The sequence below is a fragment of the Macaca thibetana genome, chromosome 2 (assembly GCF_024542745.1).
Source record: "Macaca thibetana thibetana isolate TM-01 chromosome 2, ASM2454274v1, whole genome shotgun sequence".
Taxonomy (NCBI): domain Eukaryota; kingdom Metazoa; phylum Chordata; class Mammalia; order Primates; family Cercopithecidae; genus Macaca; species Macaca thibetana.
The window spans coordinates 104679657-104697561 of record NC_065579.1 but is presented as its reverse complement, the minus strand read 5'-3'; the positions used below and the strand labels follow the sequence as shown (position 1 = coordinate 104697561).

Here is a 17905-nt window from a genome sequence, read left to right as displayed (position 1 = left end):
AGCGGACGGCCCGGAGCAGTGTGAGCTAGTGCAGAGACCGCGATACCGGAGAGGCCCGCACATCTGCTTCGACTACAACGCGACGGTGAGGAGAGGGGGCGGTGGACCCGAAGTCCCTCGGCCTTGCGCGCGCCCAGGCCGACCAGCTCCTTGTCTCTCCCCGCAGGAAGATACCTCAGACTGTGGCCGCGGGGCCTCCTTCCCGCCGTCGCTGGGCGTCCTGGTCTCCCTGCAGCTGCTGCTCCTCCTGGGCCTGCCGCCCCGGCCGCAGCCTCAAGTCCTCGTCCACGCCTCTCGCCGCCTCTGAGCGCCCCGCCCCCCCCCACCCCACCTGACCTCTTCGCCTTTCCCACCCTCCTGCCCTACACTCCCCACCTTAGGGCCTAATCCCTCCCTCACTGAAGGACCTGAGCTGGCCAGGCCCTGAGAGTCTGGTCTGCGCCTTGGGATGGGGAGTCCCAAAGCGGGATGCCGCAGGTCTTTGGCACCCAAATCACGTCTCACCTCTGAACTTTTCAAGTGTCCCCAGACCCTTCTTCCTTGCTGGGCTACCCCCCAGTGGGATGGGACAGGGAGGCCACACGCACTGGTGCCAAAACCAGGCCTCTGCTGCTGCCCTGCCTAGAGGCTCATGTGCGGGGGGACCCTGCCTCAGCTGGACTCCTGACCCGGCCTCTCTGCCCCACCCAAGCCCAAACTTGGTTTCTGTGAGAATAGTGGAGGAAGGTGAGATGGCCAGTTTGAAGCCTGTGCCTCCCAGCTTAAATCCTAGCAGGAGAGAGGCTCTGGGGCAGCCCCCATAGGCTCCTCCCCCTTTCAGGCCTACAGCCACATCCCCAAACCCACTGGGTGTCAGGATAGTCAGTGATACCAGTTTAGACACTACCCCATAAACACCTGGAACCTTGAGGATGGAAACTGGACTCAGACATACCCCACTGGGCACACGCACACACACACACACTATGGGGTGGGGCTTACAAAGCCTTACACAGGGCGAGGGGTTGGTGGGAGGGTTGGCACCTGCACACTCCATCTCCTGCTTACCACCTGCCTCTAATCTGAGCTGCAGCTTGGCTGGTCCTCCCATCTCTAAAGCTGAATGTCAAACAGTGCCAAATGCTGGGGCAGGGGGTGAAGAATCCTCTGTCCCACCCCTAACCACCAGTGTCCTCCAAGTGTCCCTCACCTCTCCAGGTGCGCATTGTAACCATTTCTCACTAGTGTCAGGCCCTCAGTGGGACCACATGCCACTGCCTGCACCTTTCGGCAGAGGAACCCCCACCAGACATCACCCTTTGCCTTAGCAGGGGTGACTTGGTCTCTCCTGGCTGGGCCATCCTTCCCCCAATCTGGCCCTTACACACTCAGGCCAGTGCCCACTCCCTATCTCCCTCCCACTTCCACAAAGATGCTCCCTGCTCATAGGAGGCCAAACTGCCCCTCCCCTGCTGTACACACACACACACACACACACACACTCTGTGCACACACACAGGTGGGGCCTGGGCACAGCTCTTCACACCATTCATTCTGGTCTTTTCCCCCAAAGGCATCCCAGCCTGGGGGCCAGTGGGGAACTGAGGGCAAGGGGATGTAGTGATGGGGCTCAGATGGACTGGGAGGAGGGGGGAGGGTGATGCATTAATTAATGGCTTCGTTAATTAATGTCATGTTGCTTGTCGCTTTCTCAGTGTGTGTGTATGGTCCATGCCCACTGCCGGTGCCAGGGTGGGTGTCCATGTGCACCCGGCCTGGATGCCAGCTGTGTCCTTCAGGGGCGTGCGTGTAACTGTAGTGTAGTCAGGTGCTCAATGGAGAATATAAAAATAAACATATACAGAAAAATATATATTTTAAGTTTAAAAAACAGAAAAACAGACAAAACAATCCCCATCAGGTAGCTGTCTAACCCCCAGCTGGGTCTAATCCTTCTCATTACCCACCCGACCTGGCTGCCCCTCACCTTGGGTTGGGGGACTAGGGGGCCATTTCCTTTTCTCTGCCCTTTTTATGTTGTTCTATTTTGTACAGACAAGTCGGAAAAACAACAGCGACAAAAAAGAAACTTTGTAAAATACCGTGTGTGTGATTCCTTGTAAAATATTTTCAAATGGTTTATTACAGAAGATCAGTTATTAAATAATGTTCATATTTTCACTTCAAATGGTTCCCATCCACTGTATCAGCCTGGGGGTGAGGACTGGGTAGCTATGAAGACAGTTGGCCAAGACCTCAGAGTCTCACTTAGTGCTCTGCTGGGGGTCAAGACCATGGTAGCCCAGGTCCCTGGCAACCACAGGGCATGATACTTGCTTCCACCAGTTAACAGGTGCCAGGCCCTTGACATACTTTGTCTCATATCATCTCAAAAAGCTGTCTTTTAAGGACAAGCCAAACAGGCTGGGTGCGGTGGCTCACGCCTGTAATCCTGGCACTTTGGGAGGCCGAGGCGGGCAGATCACTTGAGGTCAGGTTTTCGAGACCAGCCTGGCCAACATGGTGAAACCCTGTCTCTACTAAAAATACAAAAAAATTAGCCAGGCATGGTGTAATCCCAGCTACTTGGGAGGCTGAGGCAGGATAATTGCTTGACCCCAAGAGGCGGAGGTTGCAGTGAGCCAAGATTGTGCCACTGCACCCCAGCCTGGGCAACAGAGCGAGACTGTCTCAGAGAAAAAAAAAAAAAAAGCAAAACAAACACCCTCCCAGAGCCTGAAAGCCAGGACCCTGGAGGGAAGAAGACAGATTAGAGATGCTGGTTTAGTGGGGAGGTGAATCTGGCAGTCTGGTCAGACCACCAGGGCCTGACAGGTCCTCTGCCTAGAGCTATGAGTGAGCACCCGGCCAGTGTCCCTACCGAGCGCTGGAGGACCCAGTCCTGTTATTCCAAGAAGCCATGACCACAAGCGCAGCAACGGCTCCCTCCTGGCCCAGAGGAGCTTGAGGCTGCAGCTGCTTAAAATGGAGCCATAGGCCAAACTTCGTTTTTGTGAATCTGCTCAAGCTTAGGCCCAAATTCATCTTCACCCTGGTCAGTGTGACCCTCGCAATCTTCTCATGTGGAGAGAATTATAACTTGTTACCACCAGAACACGTGTCCCTGCCTTCCCACCGCAGTGCTCTCTCTCCTCCCAACACTCTGCTCACTCTTTACTCACCTGGCTGAGTCCTCACCACAATCTCTGGGGTGGGTACTAGTGTATCCCCATACCACAGAGGAGCAAACTAAGAGGAGAAAGCCTTTCCCCCCAGGTGAGAAGGCTAAAAACCAGCAAAGATTTTAGAGAGGAGTTGGCCACCAGGGGTTGGGGGGCTTGGATGCTAAATAGATGAAGGGGCTTCCAGGCCTCAGCCAAGATGGGGACTTTTTTCTCACTCCTCTGCAGGGGTCTGCTGCAGAGCAATGTCTAATCCACAACCCCCAAGACAGCTCCCATGGCCTGCAACAGCCCCTGCAATCTTGGATAGGGTGGTCGGATAAAATACAGAACACCCAATTTTGAATTTCAGATCATGAACGAGTTTTTAGTATGGATGTGTTTCAACTATTGTGTGGGACATACCTATACTGAAAAACTGGGGGCTGGGCACAGTGGTTAATGCCTGTAATCCCAACACTTTGGGAGGCTGATGCAGCAGGATCGCTTGAGCTCACAAGACCAGTCTGGGTAAGATGGCCACCCCACCCCTGCCCATGTCTCTACAAAATAAAAAATTTTGAAAAATTAGCTGGGCACAGTAGTGTGTGCTTGTAGTCCCAGCTAATCAGGAGGCTGAGGCTGGAGGATCCCTTCAGTCCAGGAGTTTGAGGTGGCAGTGAGCTATGATTGTGCCACTGCACTCCAGCCTGGGACAAAGCTAGACCCTGTCTCAAAAAAAAAAAAGAGGGGGGGGGACATGATTATACTCAAAGATTATTCGTTGTTTATCTGGAATTCAAATTTGACTGAGCATCCTGTATTTTGATTTGCTAAAACTGGCAACCTTACCCTGATGTGGCAACCAGTGGGAACCCAGACCCCAGAAAAAAAAGCATCAGCACCCTTTGTAACCTGTAGGCCATGCACACTTCGGCACACACTGAAATCAGTGGCTGAAAGGAACGGATTCTGTGCTTTATAAAAGTACTTTGTCAAAAATTGTTTTAATTATATGTACAGCTTTTTGTTTTGAGACAAAGTTTCACTCTTGTTGCCCAGGCTGGAGTGCAATGGCACGATCTCGGCTCACCACAACCTCCGCCTCTCGGGTTCAAGCGATTCTCCTGCCTCAGCTTCCCGAGTAGCTGGGATTACAGGCATGTGCCACCATGCCTGGCTAATTTTGTATTTTTAGTAGAGACGGGGTTTATCCATGTTGGTCAGGCTGGTCTCGAACTCCCGACCTCAGGTGATCCGCCCGCCTTGGCCTCCCAAAGTGCTGGGATTACAGGCATGAGCCACCATGTCCAGCCTATATGTACAGTTTTTTTTTTAAGTAACTCAATATACAAAAAAAAAAAAAGACACAGAACACAACCACTGTCAGAAGCCACTGTGGCGTGAAGTGGGGCCAGAACACTTCTGGCCCAGGCTTGTGGAGAGACCTCTCTTCCTCCGCAGTGATCAGAAGTCTCTAGTGGGGAGGAGGGTCACTGAGGGCAGCCCAGCCTCGTCCGTGTGCGGGAGGGAGTCCTAGGTTCGTGCTCCAGGCCCACCTCACTTGGAAAAAAGGCAACGTGAAATAACAAAAAATGTTTCCAAGTGGGAGAAACCAAACAAAGGCAACATGGGCAACACTCGCTGAGTACCCAGGGTGGACTGGCATTTTACACCCCTTTCCACTTATTAGGACAGGAAGATCATGTCATCATCTATATTTTACGGTCCATGAAACTGAGTTTCAAAAAGGTTCAGGAACTTAACCAATGCCACACAGCCGCCAAGGCAGAGCAAGGGTTCCAGCCTGGGTCAGGTGCCATTCAACAGACCACGGAGGTTCTGTTTCTCACACAGTGACACACACCCACACGCCCCCAGACAAGGACACACTCGCTCAGAGGTACATGCACAAATAGAGCTACTCTTCCCAGGGAATTCAGCAAGTGTGGGCGCTAGAGCTGTGTTGCTTCCCGAACCCCCACCGCCGCTTTCAGGGGTTAGAGATGCTAATTCATCCCTTCCCACCTCCTGAGAACCGACGGAAACGGTCCCTGAGAACTACAAGTCCCAGCACAGTCCCCTCTCACCACGACGGGACCGATCCGTGCGCATGGCCTCCTGGGACTTGTAGTTCTAGCCAGAACCCTGTTCCACTCTTCCCCGGCTGCAACCAAGGACTCCGTATCCCAGCATGCAGAGGAGCCGGAACACAGGCGCTTAGAGAACAGCCCGCTGCCGCCGGGGGCGCGCAGGCGCAGCACCCCTGTTTGTCGGCCCCCCGAGAAAGAGGTACGGTCGAAGCCAGGAGCCAGGCCCAGCGGGAGCTGACCAGGCTTGACTCGGGTACGGAACTAGGCATCAGCCCCCTTGCGAACCGAAGGGCCTCGGAGTGGATGGAGGAGGCCCAGCCCTGAGATCAACGCCAGCCAGGCTAGCCTGGCACGGGGCCTACAGGGTGGGCAGGCGGGCGTGCCGAAGCCGTCCAGGGCCTTCCCTCAGGTCCCGGGCGGGGGACCTACACTGCGGCCCGGCGACAAGGCCCGACTCGGCCCCTCGGGACCAGAGCCCCACCCGATCGGAAGCGGATCCTTTACCAGGGCCATAGGCCAGTGACTAGGCCGGGCCTGGGCCTCCCATCGGGGCCGGACTGGGACGAGGCCCCGGGGAGGCCCCTGGCCTACCAGACCCTTTCCTCAGGTCTACAGCCGCCGGGAAGATGCAACGTGCCCTGCCAGGCGCCCGCCAGCACTTGGGGGCCATCCTGGCCAGCGCCAGCGTGGTGGTGAAGGCTCTGTGTGCAGCGGTACTATTCCTCTACCTGCTCTCCTTCGCCGTGGACACAGGCTGCCTGGCGGTCACCCCGGGCTACCTCTTTCCCCCCAACTTCTGGATCTGGACCCTGGCCACCCATGGGCTGATGGAGCAGCATGTGTGGGACGTGGCCATCAGCCTGACCACGGTGGTGGTGGCTGGGCGTTTGCTGGAGCCCCTCTGGGGGGCCTTGGAGCTGCTCATCTTCTTCTCAGTGGTGAATGTGTCTGTAGGGCTGCTGGGGGCCTTCGCCTACCTCCTCACCTACATGGCTTCCTTCAACCTGGTCTACTTGTTCACTGTCCGTATCCACGGCGCCTTGGGCTTCCTAGGTGGTGTCCTGGTGGCACTCAAGCAAACCATGGGGGACTGTGTGGTCCTGCGAGTGCCCCAGGTGCGCGTCAGTGTGATGCCCATGCTGCTGCTGGCACTGCTGCTCCTGCTGCGGCTTGCCACACTGCTCCAGAGCCCAGCACTGGCTTCCTATGGCTTCGGATTGCTCTCCAGTTGGGTGTATCTTCGCTTCTACCAGCGCCACAGCCGGGGCCGAGGGGACATGGCTGACCATTTTGCTTTCGCCACTTTCTTCCCTGAGATCCTGCAGCCTGTGGTGGGGTTGCTGGCGAACTTGGTGCACGGCCTTCTGGTGAAGGTAAAGATATGCCAGAAGACGGTGAAGCGCTACGATGTGGGTGCCCCATCCTCCATCACCATCAGCCTGCCAGGCACAGACCCTCAAGACGCGGAGCGGAGAAGGTACTGTGAAATTTTCCAAAATCTTGTCAAGCTAGGAGCATACTGGTCGAGTCACATACCATCTGTTGAGGTGTTTGCCGTACATAGGTGGAGACCTACAGTCAGGTGTTGGGGCAGATCTGGAAAAATAAAATCAGTCTTTGGCCTTGAGGAACTCAGCAGTTAGGTGTCTGGGGTCCACGAGGCACTTTCCTCACCACTGTGGCCACCTAATAAGTCTCAAGAAATGCAGTTTCCTTTGGTGCTGTGAATGCCCAGTGGAGGTACACAGAACCCTGGCCTTGCCTCGAATCTCAGAATCCTAGACATTGGGCCTGGGAGCCAGAAGCAACCTGCTGGTACTTTCCCTGTGAGGAAGGGAAAGGGAAGGAGGCCTGGGGTCCTCGAAAGGTGATCTGGGCCACTCCAGTTTCCAAATGCTATGTCCTCTTCCTGGGCTTTAACTCAGATGCTGTGCTTCTCTGCCACTTATTTATCGAGAGGGAAGCTTGGGGTATTGCCACATTTACCTCCGTCTCCAGCAGGCATGTGTCACCAAAACCAGACACAGGCTACATGACCCACTGAGGGAGCCCGCTGACTACACCAGGGAGTGGCGATGACCCTTTCATTATCTATAAACCAAGCCATCCACAGCATCGGGAGTCCCAGCTGAATTCTTCACTAAATGCACTTTGGCCAGGGCAGGAGGGGTCTTTTTAAATTCAGCTCTCTCTCTCTCCCCCAGATCTGTGGAGCCAGCAAAGTGGTCCCAGCTTTCACAAGATCCACAGCTCCATTTCCAACATTATTATTGAGTGTTTTGAGGCAATTACTTCAGTAGTAAAATCTGGGGCGGGCTTTGTCCTTTGCATTGCCAAGGCTCCTGCTTTTGCTCACCTGTGAATGGGGTCGTGGCAGAAAGCTCTATGAATTTAGCTGCAGTTATCCCTGTATTTACTCTCCACTGGGCTGTGGAACTGAGTGTGGGACACATTCCTTTCTTGAAGGAGTTCCAGCTGGGGAAGGGCCACAGATCACTATGGGCCCAAGGTGTGGTAGGTGTTGAAAAGTATATACAGCATGCTGTAGAGCATAATTCTGGGCTCTAGAGCTTGGGTCTTTATAGGTGATAAGCCTTAAGGACAGAAGTCTCTCTTAACCTTAGCTGGTATTAAAGTTGGGGCCAGGAGAGCTGGGCCTGGTAGGAATTGAACTGTCCCCCAGAGCTATTCAGGTGGCGCCAGGCCAGTGGGGACCCCTCCTCCACAGAGAGTTGTTGGATTATTAGGGTTGGCTGGACATTCAAAAACCTCTGCCCAGGCCCAAGAAAATGGATGGGGGGGAAGCAGGTTGGTGGGGAGGAAGGGAGGGTCAAGAGGCGGGTTCTTGGCATAGCCTTATGGTTGTTAGCTTACATGGGGGTGGGGATTATTCCTCCAGCCACTTTGACGTCTGACTGCATGGCCACGCCCTACTCCAAAGGGCTACCAGGAGAGGGAGGCAGGGTTTCCTGTCTCTCTGGTCCTTGTGAGGAAGTGACTAGTGTGACACTCGCTCTCTGCCTTGGCAGGCTTTAGATGGAACTGGCAAGGGCATCACCAGGATGGGAGCCTGGGTAGCAGCAGGGAAGGACTGTCCTGTCTATGCCAACTTGTCACATGTGAGATTGACGGGCAGGGTGGAAGTGTGATAGGGCTTTCTACACCCGTGTCCTTGTTGCCTCTCTTGTCATGTTCCCTGGCATGGTGTAGATTTTGGTTCTCAGCTGGAACCTGAAAGGCTACACGAGCTGTCCCCACATTGGTGGCACAGAGAGGCTGAGGCATAGGAGTCCACAGTGGTCACTGTTGAAACGGTTCCCTGGCAGCTGCGGCACTCCACCTTCTGGTCAGCCAGGGTCCCAAGCACATGTGTAAACCTTCTTCTGTTGGACTTTCCCACCTGCCCTCAAAGTGGGGCCCCTAAGGATACACCCTGTGGAAGCAGTAGGCTCTGGCCTGTGCCTACCCATGTGGGCTGTTTCTCCTTCTCCTCTTGCAAGGGCTCCTCAAAGTCCCTGCTCTAACAAGGGCCTTGGTGGCTTTGGGGGTTCTTCTGAGAGGGAGAATATTAGCGTCAGTTAGGATGGGTAGACTTACCCAGGTTGGCCCTGCTTCCTGGGCTGAGCGCCAAGGGAGGTGTTGAGTTCCAGCCTTCCCCATTGACCCTTGGCAGGAGGGTCAAGATACCCCTAACCAGGAGACGGGGAGAATTAATAACCCTTCCCTTGGATGTGATGCCCGCACCCAGGCAGATACTCCTGGAAACTCCAAAACTTGCTGTTCCACCCATCTGCCCTAGGGCACTAGTTCCACCCACCCTTAGATACCTCCCTCAGAACCATTCCTGGTGGCTGGCCTGGTGGGCAGTCTGACAGACACCCAGCTGACCTTCTCACCCTGGAGGTGCCTCAGCTATGGAGGGAAGACTCTTAGAGCCTTTGGGTTATCATTCTGATGGCAGAGTGGGTCCTAAACCAATCTCTGGGGAGTCCCAGGCTCTGCATGGTGAAGGGGAAACATGGGATTCTGGGGGAGGAGTCTAGGTGGTACGGTGAGGAGTCAGCCTGCTGCAGAAGGGCAGAGAGCATGACCCAACGCCAAACCCAGAGTGACCTGTCCTCTCTCCTCTGGCCCCAGGCAACTGGCCCTGAAGGCACTCAATGAGCGGCTGAAGAGAGTGGAGGACCAGTCCGTCTGGCCCAGCATGGATGATGATGAAGAGGAGTCTGGGGCCAAGGTAGACAGCCCTCTGCCCTCAGACAAAGCTCCTACACCCCCAGGGAAGGGGGCTGCCCCAGAATCCAGTCTAATCACCTTCGAGGCAGCTCCCTCAACGCTGTAACTCCAGACCACCTTGAGTGTGGCACCTCCCCTCCTGAGCCCCCCTTGACATCCTCTCAGCTACTCCAGGGCACCTGACTGCTCTGAGGAGAGGGAAGAAGGCCTGCTGGGGCTTTCCATGGCCTTCTGCTGTTTCTCGCCAACACTACCCAGGACTCTTGCTACCTGGTTCCAACTCCAGACAACCACTATGCCAGGCCTGGAGCCTCTGAGGCATCGGCCAGTCCAGGTCCTCATCTGAGGTAAGAATGTACATCAGCTGGCAGCCCCAAGCAAGTGGCTGCAGGGACACTGATGCCACAGCTCCTGGGCCGGCCCTCACATCTGACACTGGTTGCCGAGAGCCCTGAGCCAAGGCAAGGATTTGCCAAAAATGTTCTGGGGGCCCAGCAAATGCAGGAGCCGACCTGGGGCTGCACATCCCTGCCCATCCACAGAAAGACTGTTCCTGTCAGGATTTGTTTCCCTCTGCTGTGGCCGTGACTGCTTCTGGACCAGAACAGCTTCGGCTCCCAGGTATTTTCTACAGGACCACTTTGAGTGGGCAGCCAAGCCCAGGCTCGCAGTATCAATAAAGCAGTTCTCTGACGAATGACTCCTGGGCTCTTGTCAGGCCACTTTGTGCAGCCCCTTCATCACGTTCAACTGCAAAGTTAGACAGGGACTTGATTGTCTCCATGGTAACTCCACCTGGATAGAGAAGCCCATTGCCCCAGCTCCCCACCACCGCCACCACCACATGCACACTGCCAAGTAACCTTCCAAGAGCTATTGCCTCAGACTCTTACTCCTTTTTTCTTTCCCTTCGAACCCCTATCTGGGAGGCCTTCTGTCCCTGCCTAGATCTGATAATAAGGGCCTCTCCATCATAAGGCGCTGTTCTTATCCATGGTTTACCTCTAAGACAGAATGTTCAGTGCTTGCCACCCCTAGAGACAACTCAGCCCCAGCTCCCATCCTGTTATTGTATGTATCTAACCCTCACAGTCTGGAGACTCCAGCACAGTGGACAGCCGGGGGACAGAAAGGACACACAGCTGTACCATTCACAGCTGCAGCTCTAGGGCCTGCCAGGGCCCAGAGTGGCCTCGGAGGCTCAGCAGCTAGATCCTGGGGATTTGTGTGCTGGGAGAGCTTCAGCCCCATAGGGAACAGCCAGGGATCGGAGGGGTCCCCATCTTGCCCAGCTGCCCATTTTCCCATGCTGATGGCATTAACAAGAACCATCCCCAACTCTGGGCTGCTTCTCTCATCAATCTTTTCAGTCATTTTTGTAAAAATTTTTACTTTTTTCTCTCCTGAAATTTCTGGACATACAGTACAAGTATGAGCTGCCTTGCAGGGGAGACAGTCTTGCAGACCTAGCTTCATCCAGACACATGATGCATAAGTTCCTCTGGGATGATGGAGAGAGGGGAAGGAAATGGGAGGCACTCCAGCATGAGGAGCAGGAATTCACATATGGGCCTCCAAATGCCCAACTGTCCCAGTGCCTGAGGTGTCCCCTGACTCAGCTGAGAGAGTTCAAGAGGTCCCTAGCCCCAGCTCCTACAGGGAGGGGCAAATCCAGGCTTCCCCTAGGCTGGGAAGAGCTCATGGTTGGATCCTCTTGCGGTATAGGTAGGCATTGCTCACCTGGTTCATAATGACCAAGCTGGTGAGGACAGGGCATAGTGCAGCCAGGTACCAGACTGCACCAGTGACAGAAGCAGTGAACCAGAGTGAGCACATGCCCAGCAAGAGGCTGGCACTACCCAGCAGGTAGCCCACCAGCCCAGAAGTAGCATGGTATAGCTTGAGCTTCGCCAGGGGCCATCGGGGCAGCAGCTTGGGGTAGAGCAGCCCCACCCCACCTGAGCATTGTAGCCCTGCCCACAGCACAGCCAGCAGCCCTGCCTGCCCATGCCGCGTAGCCAAGTGGGCTTTGCCAAGCTGCTCTTTGTGGAGGATGACAAGGCCGAGGCCCAGCAGTGCACACAGCAGGGCCAGCAGCTGCAGCACCCAGTGGCAGCGTGCTCGGCCCTTCCGTGAGAGGGAGCGCAGCAGCGAACTCTCAGGAGAAAACACCAGTAGTGCCTCGGTCATCAGGAAGGAGAACTGAGGAGACAGGGGATGGGAAGCTCAAGTGAGGGTGCTGCCCCAGAAGAGGGGAAGAGGGCTTTTATGTAACCCTCAGCTGCCAGTGAGTCCTGGGCTGATTCCCCTTTTTCTTTCTCTCCCCACTGACAAGACTATCCATTTGGTGGGGCAAGAGTGGAAAACCCCATCTGGGACGATATATGTGCCCTGAATAATCTCCACACTTCCTCCTAGGTGCCAGTCTGAAATGTCATCTGTGCTGTGTTACCAAGCAAACACAAGGTTTGAGATGTGGCAGTTATAAATGATTCACAAGCTTTGTTTCCCTAACGTGGGGCTGGATACAATTTCTTGGCAAAAGCTGGCCACACGGGTGCACTATTTCAGGGAAAGTTAGGTGCATCACCAGAAATTAAAAAGGGACAGAAGTACATCAAAATGCAATGTCTCAGCTTTCTACCTAGAGGTGGGTGAAGCCTCGTGCTTAGACAAACCTTACCCATTTGACCTGGGTCTTAATTACTCTGATTCAAGTCTTTTTTTTTTTTTTTTTTGGAGATAGTCTCTGTCACCCAGGCTGGAGTGCAGTGGCATGATCTCAGCTCAATGCAATCTCCGCCTTCTGGGTTCAAGCGATTCTCCTGCCTCAGGCTCCTGAGTAACTGGGATTACAGGCATCTGCCACCACACCCAGCTAATTTTTTTTTTTTGTGGGGGGGTTGGTTTTTTGGTTTTTTTGAGATGGAGCCTCGCACTGTCGCCTAGGTTAGAGTGCAGTGGCGCAATCTTGGCTCACTGCAACTTCCATCTCCTGGGTTCATGTGATTCTCCTGCCTCTCCTCCCGAGCTGGGACTACAGGAGCGTGCCACCATGCCCGGCTAATTTTTTGTATTTTTAGTAGAGACGGGGTTTCACCGTGTTAGCCAGGATGGTCTCGATCTCCTGACCTCAGGTGATGTGCCCGCCTCGGCCTCCCAAAGTGCTGGGATTACAGGCATGAGCCACCATGCCTGGCCTCAAGTCTCAGATATATACCATGGGCAGGAGTATTTGGAGCATGCAACTCTTCCAAACAAACATTAAATGTAGACAAAGATCCAGAGGCTGCCAGGGCCACCAACCATGCCCATGCTCCCACCCCTAAGAACTGCCCAGGTCCACTACTTACAGCCAGAGACATAAGCACCGGGTGCCAGGAGAACAGGCCTGGAATGAGAAGAGGAAGCCTCATGGGGCTGAGGCAAGAAGAAACCAGCCATACCAATCCTTAAGGGTTGAGGAATACCAGCGGCCCATCACCCAAGGAGGTGCTGCCAAACTGTGAGCCCCCTCTTGCTCTGCAACAAGCTGACCCCACACCTATCCTCTTCCTGGCCCCTTCCTGGATCAGAGGCCATGCTTTGCCACTCCTCTGGCAGTCCTCCCTCCTTCCCTTACACTTCCTGAGAACCAGCCAAAGGGAGCACCCAGACGAGGAAAGAGAAACCAGGAATTCTGTGTGCTCTGGCCACACCTACCTGCTCCACCCCACTCATCTCTCCCGCACCGAATTCCCTCAGCCAGCCAGGCCTGTTACCGGGAGTCCCACTGCCCTTCCTCCCCAGGAAAAGCGGCCCTTCCCTTCCCAGAAGTCAGCTATGAATTCTACTTACTGGAGCCAGGCCTGGCAAGCACAGCCACAAAGATGGTAAAGCCCAGGGCCACAAGGTGGGCGGCAGCTCCAGAAGCAGTACGCAGAGCTCGGTAGATGTGTGACTCGGTCTCCGCAGAAAGGGCCATGGTCAGCCGTGCCAGTGGTTGTAGCCTGAAAGCATAGTAGCGAGGGCCAGGGTCTCAGGTGCCCACTGTTCACTCCTCACTGGAGAAAAGGCTGCAAGGCAGGCATGCCACCCTCTTCCAATAAGTTATGATAGGAAAGAACAGTACCAAGACCAGCACCAGGAATGATCACAACATGCCAGTCGAGGGCCGGCGGCCTGTCAGCGTGTACTCATCTGAACTGGTACCAAATGCTGGCCCGCCTTCCAGGTAGGATGCGAAAAGCCATGTAAGACTACAAATCCCAGCGTGTACCACGCCGTCGCCGGCAGTAGAGCCCGCTGGGAAGGCGCGGGGCACTATGGAAATTGTAGTTCCCTGCTGCGGTCCCAGTTACAGCGTGAATCCCTTAGCGCACCGCCTCCCCAAGTGCTGCGGGCATGCTGCCCCTCCACGCTAGGGACTTGCCTGCCTCAGCCGCAGCGCAGATCTGATGCGGTTGTTTCCTCCAAAGAAAGCGGGATACTCCGGGCCCTGCCGCGCGCACCTCCGCTCCGTCGCGGAGCCGCTTTACTTCCGGGTACGCACCCAGGCCTTCCTGGGACGAGCCCCCCAGCAGCCACGCCTCTGAGTCGGGCTGCGCAGGCGCCGCTAGGCAGAGGGATTCGAGAGCCTGCGTGCCCCAGCGACACGGGCTTCGGGGCTGTCTGTGACAAGTGTTCACAGGAGGTGGGGACGCCCCTGCGCGACGAACGAGGAGCTACGGGCCTGGGCCTGGCTATTGCCATGGGCAGCGGCTGCCGCATCGAATGCATATTCTTCAGCGAGTTCCACCCCACGCTGGGACCCAAGATCACCTATCAGGTGCCACCCGGACTTGCGGGACTGGGCGGGGAGAGGGACGTTCTCGAGAGCTCAACCGGCTGCCTAAAGGCGGTAGTTTCCCGTGCTGTACGCAGGCATGCTACTTCATTCGCAGACAACTGTGAGGCTAGAGGATAGTCAGACCCAGGCCCCCCGGCTCCCAGTGTGACAGGGAAGACATACGTCACATTGGCAGTGTTTGTAGGATATTGGGCTGTAAGGATCCGGTTGAGGGGTTCCAGGTCCCACAGAAGGTGAGGTGGGTGACCCATGAGTATCCCTGAACTGAGTGAAGAGTAAATGATGCATAGGAAGTTTAGATAAGGGAGGAGAAAGTGTTCCAGGTCGAGCAAATATGCAGAAGCCAGGAAGGAGGTGAGATCATAGCGTGTGTTTGGAAACAGAAAGAATAGGCCTGAGTGGGTGGGAGAGAGGGGAACGCTGGACAAGAGGACTTGGGCTTGGGAGGCATGAGGAGGTCACCATTTGTACTACACCGAGTACAGATGTCCACTGAGGGGCCCATTGCCACTCCCCTTCCCAGGTCCCTGAAGACTTCATCTCCCGAGAGCTGTTTGACACAGTCCAAGTGTACATCATCACCAAGCCAGAGCTGCAGAACAAGCTTATCACTGTGTGAGGCCCTAGCTCGGGGTGAGCGGTGGGCAGCAGGGGTTGTCCCAGGAGGAGGAAGGGACAGGCTTGGGGGCCTGACTCTGTTCCAATTATCTAGCACAGCCATGGAAAAGAAGCTGATCGGCTGTCCTGTGTGCATCGAACACAAGAAGTACAGCCGCAATGCCCTCCTCTTCAACCTGGGCTTCGTGTGTGATGCCCAGGCCAAGACCTGCGCCCTCGAGCCCATTGTTAAAAAGCTGGCTGGCTATCTGACCACACTAGAGGTCTGCAATGAGATGGGCTTGGGTTTACGGACAGTTGGGGAAGGTGTTCCCATGTCTCCTAAGTCCCCCAAACCTGAGACCCTGGCAACCAGCTCAGGACTCAGGGCAGCCAACCAGCCAGGGGTCCTGGGATGTGCCCACCATGCTGTCCATGCTCTATCTAGCTAGAGAGCAGCTTCGTGTCCACGGAGGAGAGCAAGCAGAAGTTGGTGCCCATCATGACCATCTTGCTGGAGGAGCTAAATGCCTCGGGCCGGTGCACTCTGCCCATTGGTATGGCCAGCCTCTGCAAGGACAGCAGAAGGGTAGAGGAGAGATGGGAAAGTGAGCCCAGCCAGTCAGGGAGAAGGACAAGACTCATGAACACATTGGTGGGCAGGAAATAGCCATGGGCTGAGGTGCCCATGTCCAGGGTCCAATGGAGCTGGGACTGGGGATGGGGGGAAGCGGAGCTCTCCAGCTCTGCCCCTTGGGCAATTCCTTCCTCTTTGTGGGCCTCAGTTTCTCACTTCATAAAAAGAGAAAGATTAGCCCTACCCAGAGGCACCTGCTTGCCCCAAGGGATGCTGGGAGGCCTGGATGGTAATTGAGGGCCTCGTGGAAGAAGTGGCACTGAGGATATGGATGGGACCCCCTGCAGATGAGTCCAACACCATCCACTTGAAGGTGATTGAGCAGCGGCCAGACCCTCCGGTGGCCCAGGAGTATGATGTACCTGTCTTTACCAAAGACAAGGAGGATTTCTTCAACTCACAGTGGGACCTCACTACACAACAAGTATGCCATCCCTCCCTGGGTATCATCACCTGGGGCTGGCCACAGCGCTGGCCTCATCCTGTTCCTCTGACCTTGTCCTGCTCTGCCCAGATCCTGCCCTACATTGATGGGTTCCGCCACGTCCAGAAGATTTCAGCAGAGGCAGACGTGGAGCTCAACCTGGTGCGCATTGCTATCCAGAACCTGCTGTGAGTGGGCCTACAGTCATACCCGGTACAAGGTCACCAGCCAGGGAAGAGCTCAGGGGCCCTGGGTGTGAGGGTTGGGAAGGCATGGTCCTCAGAAGCTGAGCACAACTCTCTCTCTCAGGTACTATGGCGTTGTGACACTGGTGTCCATCCTCCAGGTAGGTGAGTTGGGTTTGGTTAAGTGGAGAGTGGACCATGTGACTGGACCAGACCAGGGCTGTGTCACCTTCCCAAGCCCCTCACTCAGGCCCCTATGCCTTCTGCTACCCTCTAGTACTCCAATGTATACTGCCCAACGCCCAAGGTCCAGGACCTGGTAGATGACAAGTCCCTGCAGGAGGCATGTCTATCCTACGTGACCAAGCAAGGTAGTGGTGGGCTCTGGGGGAAGCCATCTTGGGGAGGGCAGGGCCACATGGTGAACTGATCCCTGGCACCCACAGGGCACAAGAGGGCCAGTCTCCGGGATGTGTTCCAGCTATACTGCAGCCTGAGCCCTGGCACTACTGTGCGAGACCTCATTGGCCGCCACCCCCAGCAGCTGCAGCACGTTGATGAACGGTCAGAGGAGAATTCGCTGGGGCATTTGGGAGTTACCTGAGGAAAGCTAGACCCTTTATGTCTCTCAGGAGCCCTGGGTCATGGGGCACTGCCAATCCAAGCAGGCTTCCTGGAGATGGTGGGCTACAAAGACAAAATTGAAGGGACACTACAGGAAAGGGTTCGCCTGCCTGAGAGAAGGCCTGGCCAGGGCGTCACCCCTCTGTCCTCTGATCCTCACCCTAGGAAGCTGATCCAGTTCGGGCTTATGAAGAACCTCATCAGGCGACTACAGAAGTATCCTGTGCGGGTGTCTCGGGAAGAGCAGAGCCACCCTGCCCGGCTTTATACAGGCTGCCACAGCTATGACGAGATCTGCTGCAAGACAGGTGGAGGCAGGCGGGCAGTCAGGGTGGGGTCAGGGTAGGGTGGCCAGGCCAAGGCCACTGACCTCTCCTCCACCACCCCACCCAGGCATGAGCTACCATGAGCTGGATGAGCGGCTTGAAAATGACCCCAACATTATCATCTGCTGGAAGTGAGGCTGGTGGTGGCTGGATGGACACATTGCTGTGGGTAGTCCCTCCTACCAGGAGGCTTGTCATACTGTCTAGAGCTTGACTCTTAGTTCTGTAAATAAAGACATCCATTTCAAACAGCCTTTATTGAGTGCTGCTTCTGGGCCAGCCACCGGAGACCCAGCGGTGAATGAAATAGCTACGAGCTGTGCTCTAGATCGCCATCTGGTGGGCAGGACCGACAATCGACAAGTAAAAGTGCCGGTTAATTACAAAAAAAAAAAAAAAAAATCGTCTGGTCGCGGTGACTCACCTGTAGCCCCAGTTACTCAGGAGGCTGAAGTGGGGGGATCACTTGAGGCCAGGAGTTGGAGGCTACATTTAGCTGTGATCCCATCACTGCACCCCAGCCTGGGTGATAGAGCAAGACCCCATCTCAATAATAATAATAATAATAAACCTAGAAAGAAACAGATATAGCTGGGTGCTGTGGCTCATACCTATAATCCCAGCACTTCGGGAGGCTGAGACGGGTAGATCACCTGAGGTCAGATGGTCAAGAACAACCTGGCCAACATAGTGAAACCCCATCTCCACTAAAAAAAATATAAAAAATTAGCCAGGTGTGGTGGTGCGCACCTGTAATCCCAGCTACTCAGGAAGCTGAGGCAAGAGAATCACTTGAACCTGGGAGGCAGAGGTTG

At 55.2% G+C, this 17905-nt stretch overlaps 5 protein-coding genes across 14 annotated transcripts in view; 4 read left to right on the top strand and 1 right to left on the bottom strand.

The window, feature by feature from the left end:
- Positions 1–2080, top strand: part of CACNA2D2 (calcium voltage-gated channel auxiliary subunit alpha2delta 2) — a 140674-nt gene extending 138594 nt beyond the window's left edge. For all 7 annotated transcript variants that reach the window (XM_050780735.1, XM_050780734.1, XM_050780733.1 and 4 more), the window contains 2 exons: positions 3–85; positions 167–2080. In XM_050780735.1, coding sequence (XP_050636692.1) covers positions 3–85; positions 167–307 — 224 coding nt within the window. In that variant the 3' untranslated portion in view covers positions 308–2080. The remainder of the gene's footprint in view (positions 1–2; positions 86–166) is intronic.
- Positions 1–17905, top strand: part of TUSC2 (tumor suppressor 2, mitochondrial calcium regulator) — a 223475-nt gene that overhangs the window by 182086 nt on the left and 23484 nt on the right. The gene's annotated exons all lie outside the window — the stretch shown is intronic.
- On the top strand, positions 5285–10162 carry TMEM115 (transmembrane protein 115). The gene is made up of 2 exons (XM_050780964.1): positions 5285–6710; positions 9371–10162. Exons 1-2 carry the CDS (start codon positions 5860–5862, stop codon positions 9573–9575), a joined length of 1056 nt encoding a protein of 351 aa, XP_050636921.1. The 5' UTR covers positions 5285–5859; the 3' UTR covers positions 9576–10162.
- Positions 10851–17905, bottom strand: part of LOC126948732 (transmembrane reductase CYB561D2) — a 33795-nt gene continuing 26740 nt past the window's right edge. The window contains exons 1-4 of one of the 2 annotated variants that reach the window (XM_050780998.1): positions 13881–13981; positions 13307–13458; positions 12823–12860; positions 10851–11671 (exon numbers count right to left, since the gene is read on the bottom strand). In XM_050780998.1, the coding sequence (XP_050636955.1) occupies positions 11168–11671; positions 12823–12860; positions 13307–13433 (669 nt within the window). In that variant the 5' untranslated portion in view covers positions 13434–13458; positions 13881–13981 and the 3' untranslated portion in view covers positions 10851–11167. Of the gene's footprint in view, positions 11672–12822; positions 12861–13306; positions 13459–13880; positions 13982–17905 lie in introns of those variants that run through there. The other variant, XM_050780999.1, reaches the window with a different exon arrangement.
- Positions 13779–17343, top strand: NPRL2 (NPR2 like, GATOR1 complex subunit). 3 transcript variants are annotated; one of them, XM_050780955.1, is made up of 11 exons: positions 13779–14276; positions 14821–14912; positions 15010–15178; positions 15343–15451; positions 15819–15955; positions 16046–16143; positions 16265–16301; positions 16418–16511; positions 16587–16704; positions 16930–17072; positions 17158–17343. In XM_050780955.1, the coding sequence occupies exons 1-11, from the start codon at positions 14199–14201 to the stop codon at positions 17223–17225; spliced, it is 1143 nt and encodes a 380-aa protein (XP_050636912.1). In that variant the 5' UTR covers positions 13779–14198; the 3' UTR covers positions 17226–17343. The 3 variants fall into 3 exon arrangements, with proteins under 3 accessions (XP_050636912.1, XP_050636913.1, XP_050636914.1); XM_050780956.1 differs by having other exon boundaries at positions 14026–14276; positions 15015–15178; XM_050780957.1 differs by lacking the exon at positions 13779–14276 and having other exon boundaries at positions 14838–14930.

Bases quoted from the DNA above. Each gene is read 5' to 3' on its own strand.
- NPRL2 (XM_050780955.1), top strand. From the start codon at position 14,199: ATGGGCAGCGGCTGCCGCATCGAATGCATATTCTTCAGCGAGTTCCAC. The intron at 14,277-14,820 runs GTGCCACCCGGA...TCCCCTTCCCAG, and splicing joins GACCCAAGATCACCTATCAG to GTCCCTGAAGACTTCATCTC. The intron at 16,705-16,929 runs GTCAGAGGAGAA...TCCTCACCCTAG, and splicing joins CTGCAGCACGTTGATGAACG to GAAGCTGATCCAGTTCGGGC.
- TMEM115 (XM_050780964.1), top strand. From the start codon at position 5,860: ATGCAACGTGCCCTGCCAGGCGCCCGCCAGCACTTGGGGGCCATCCTG. The intron at 6,711-9,370 runs GTACTGTGAAAT...CTCTGGCCCCAG, and splicing joins CAAGACGCGGAGCGGAGAAG to GCAACTGGCCCTGAAGGCAC.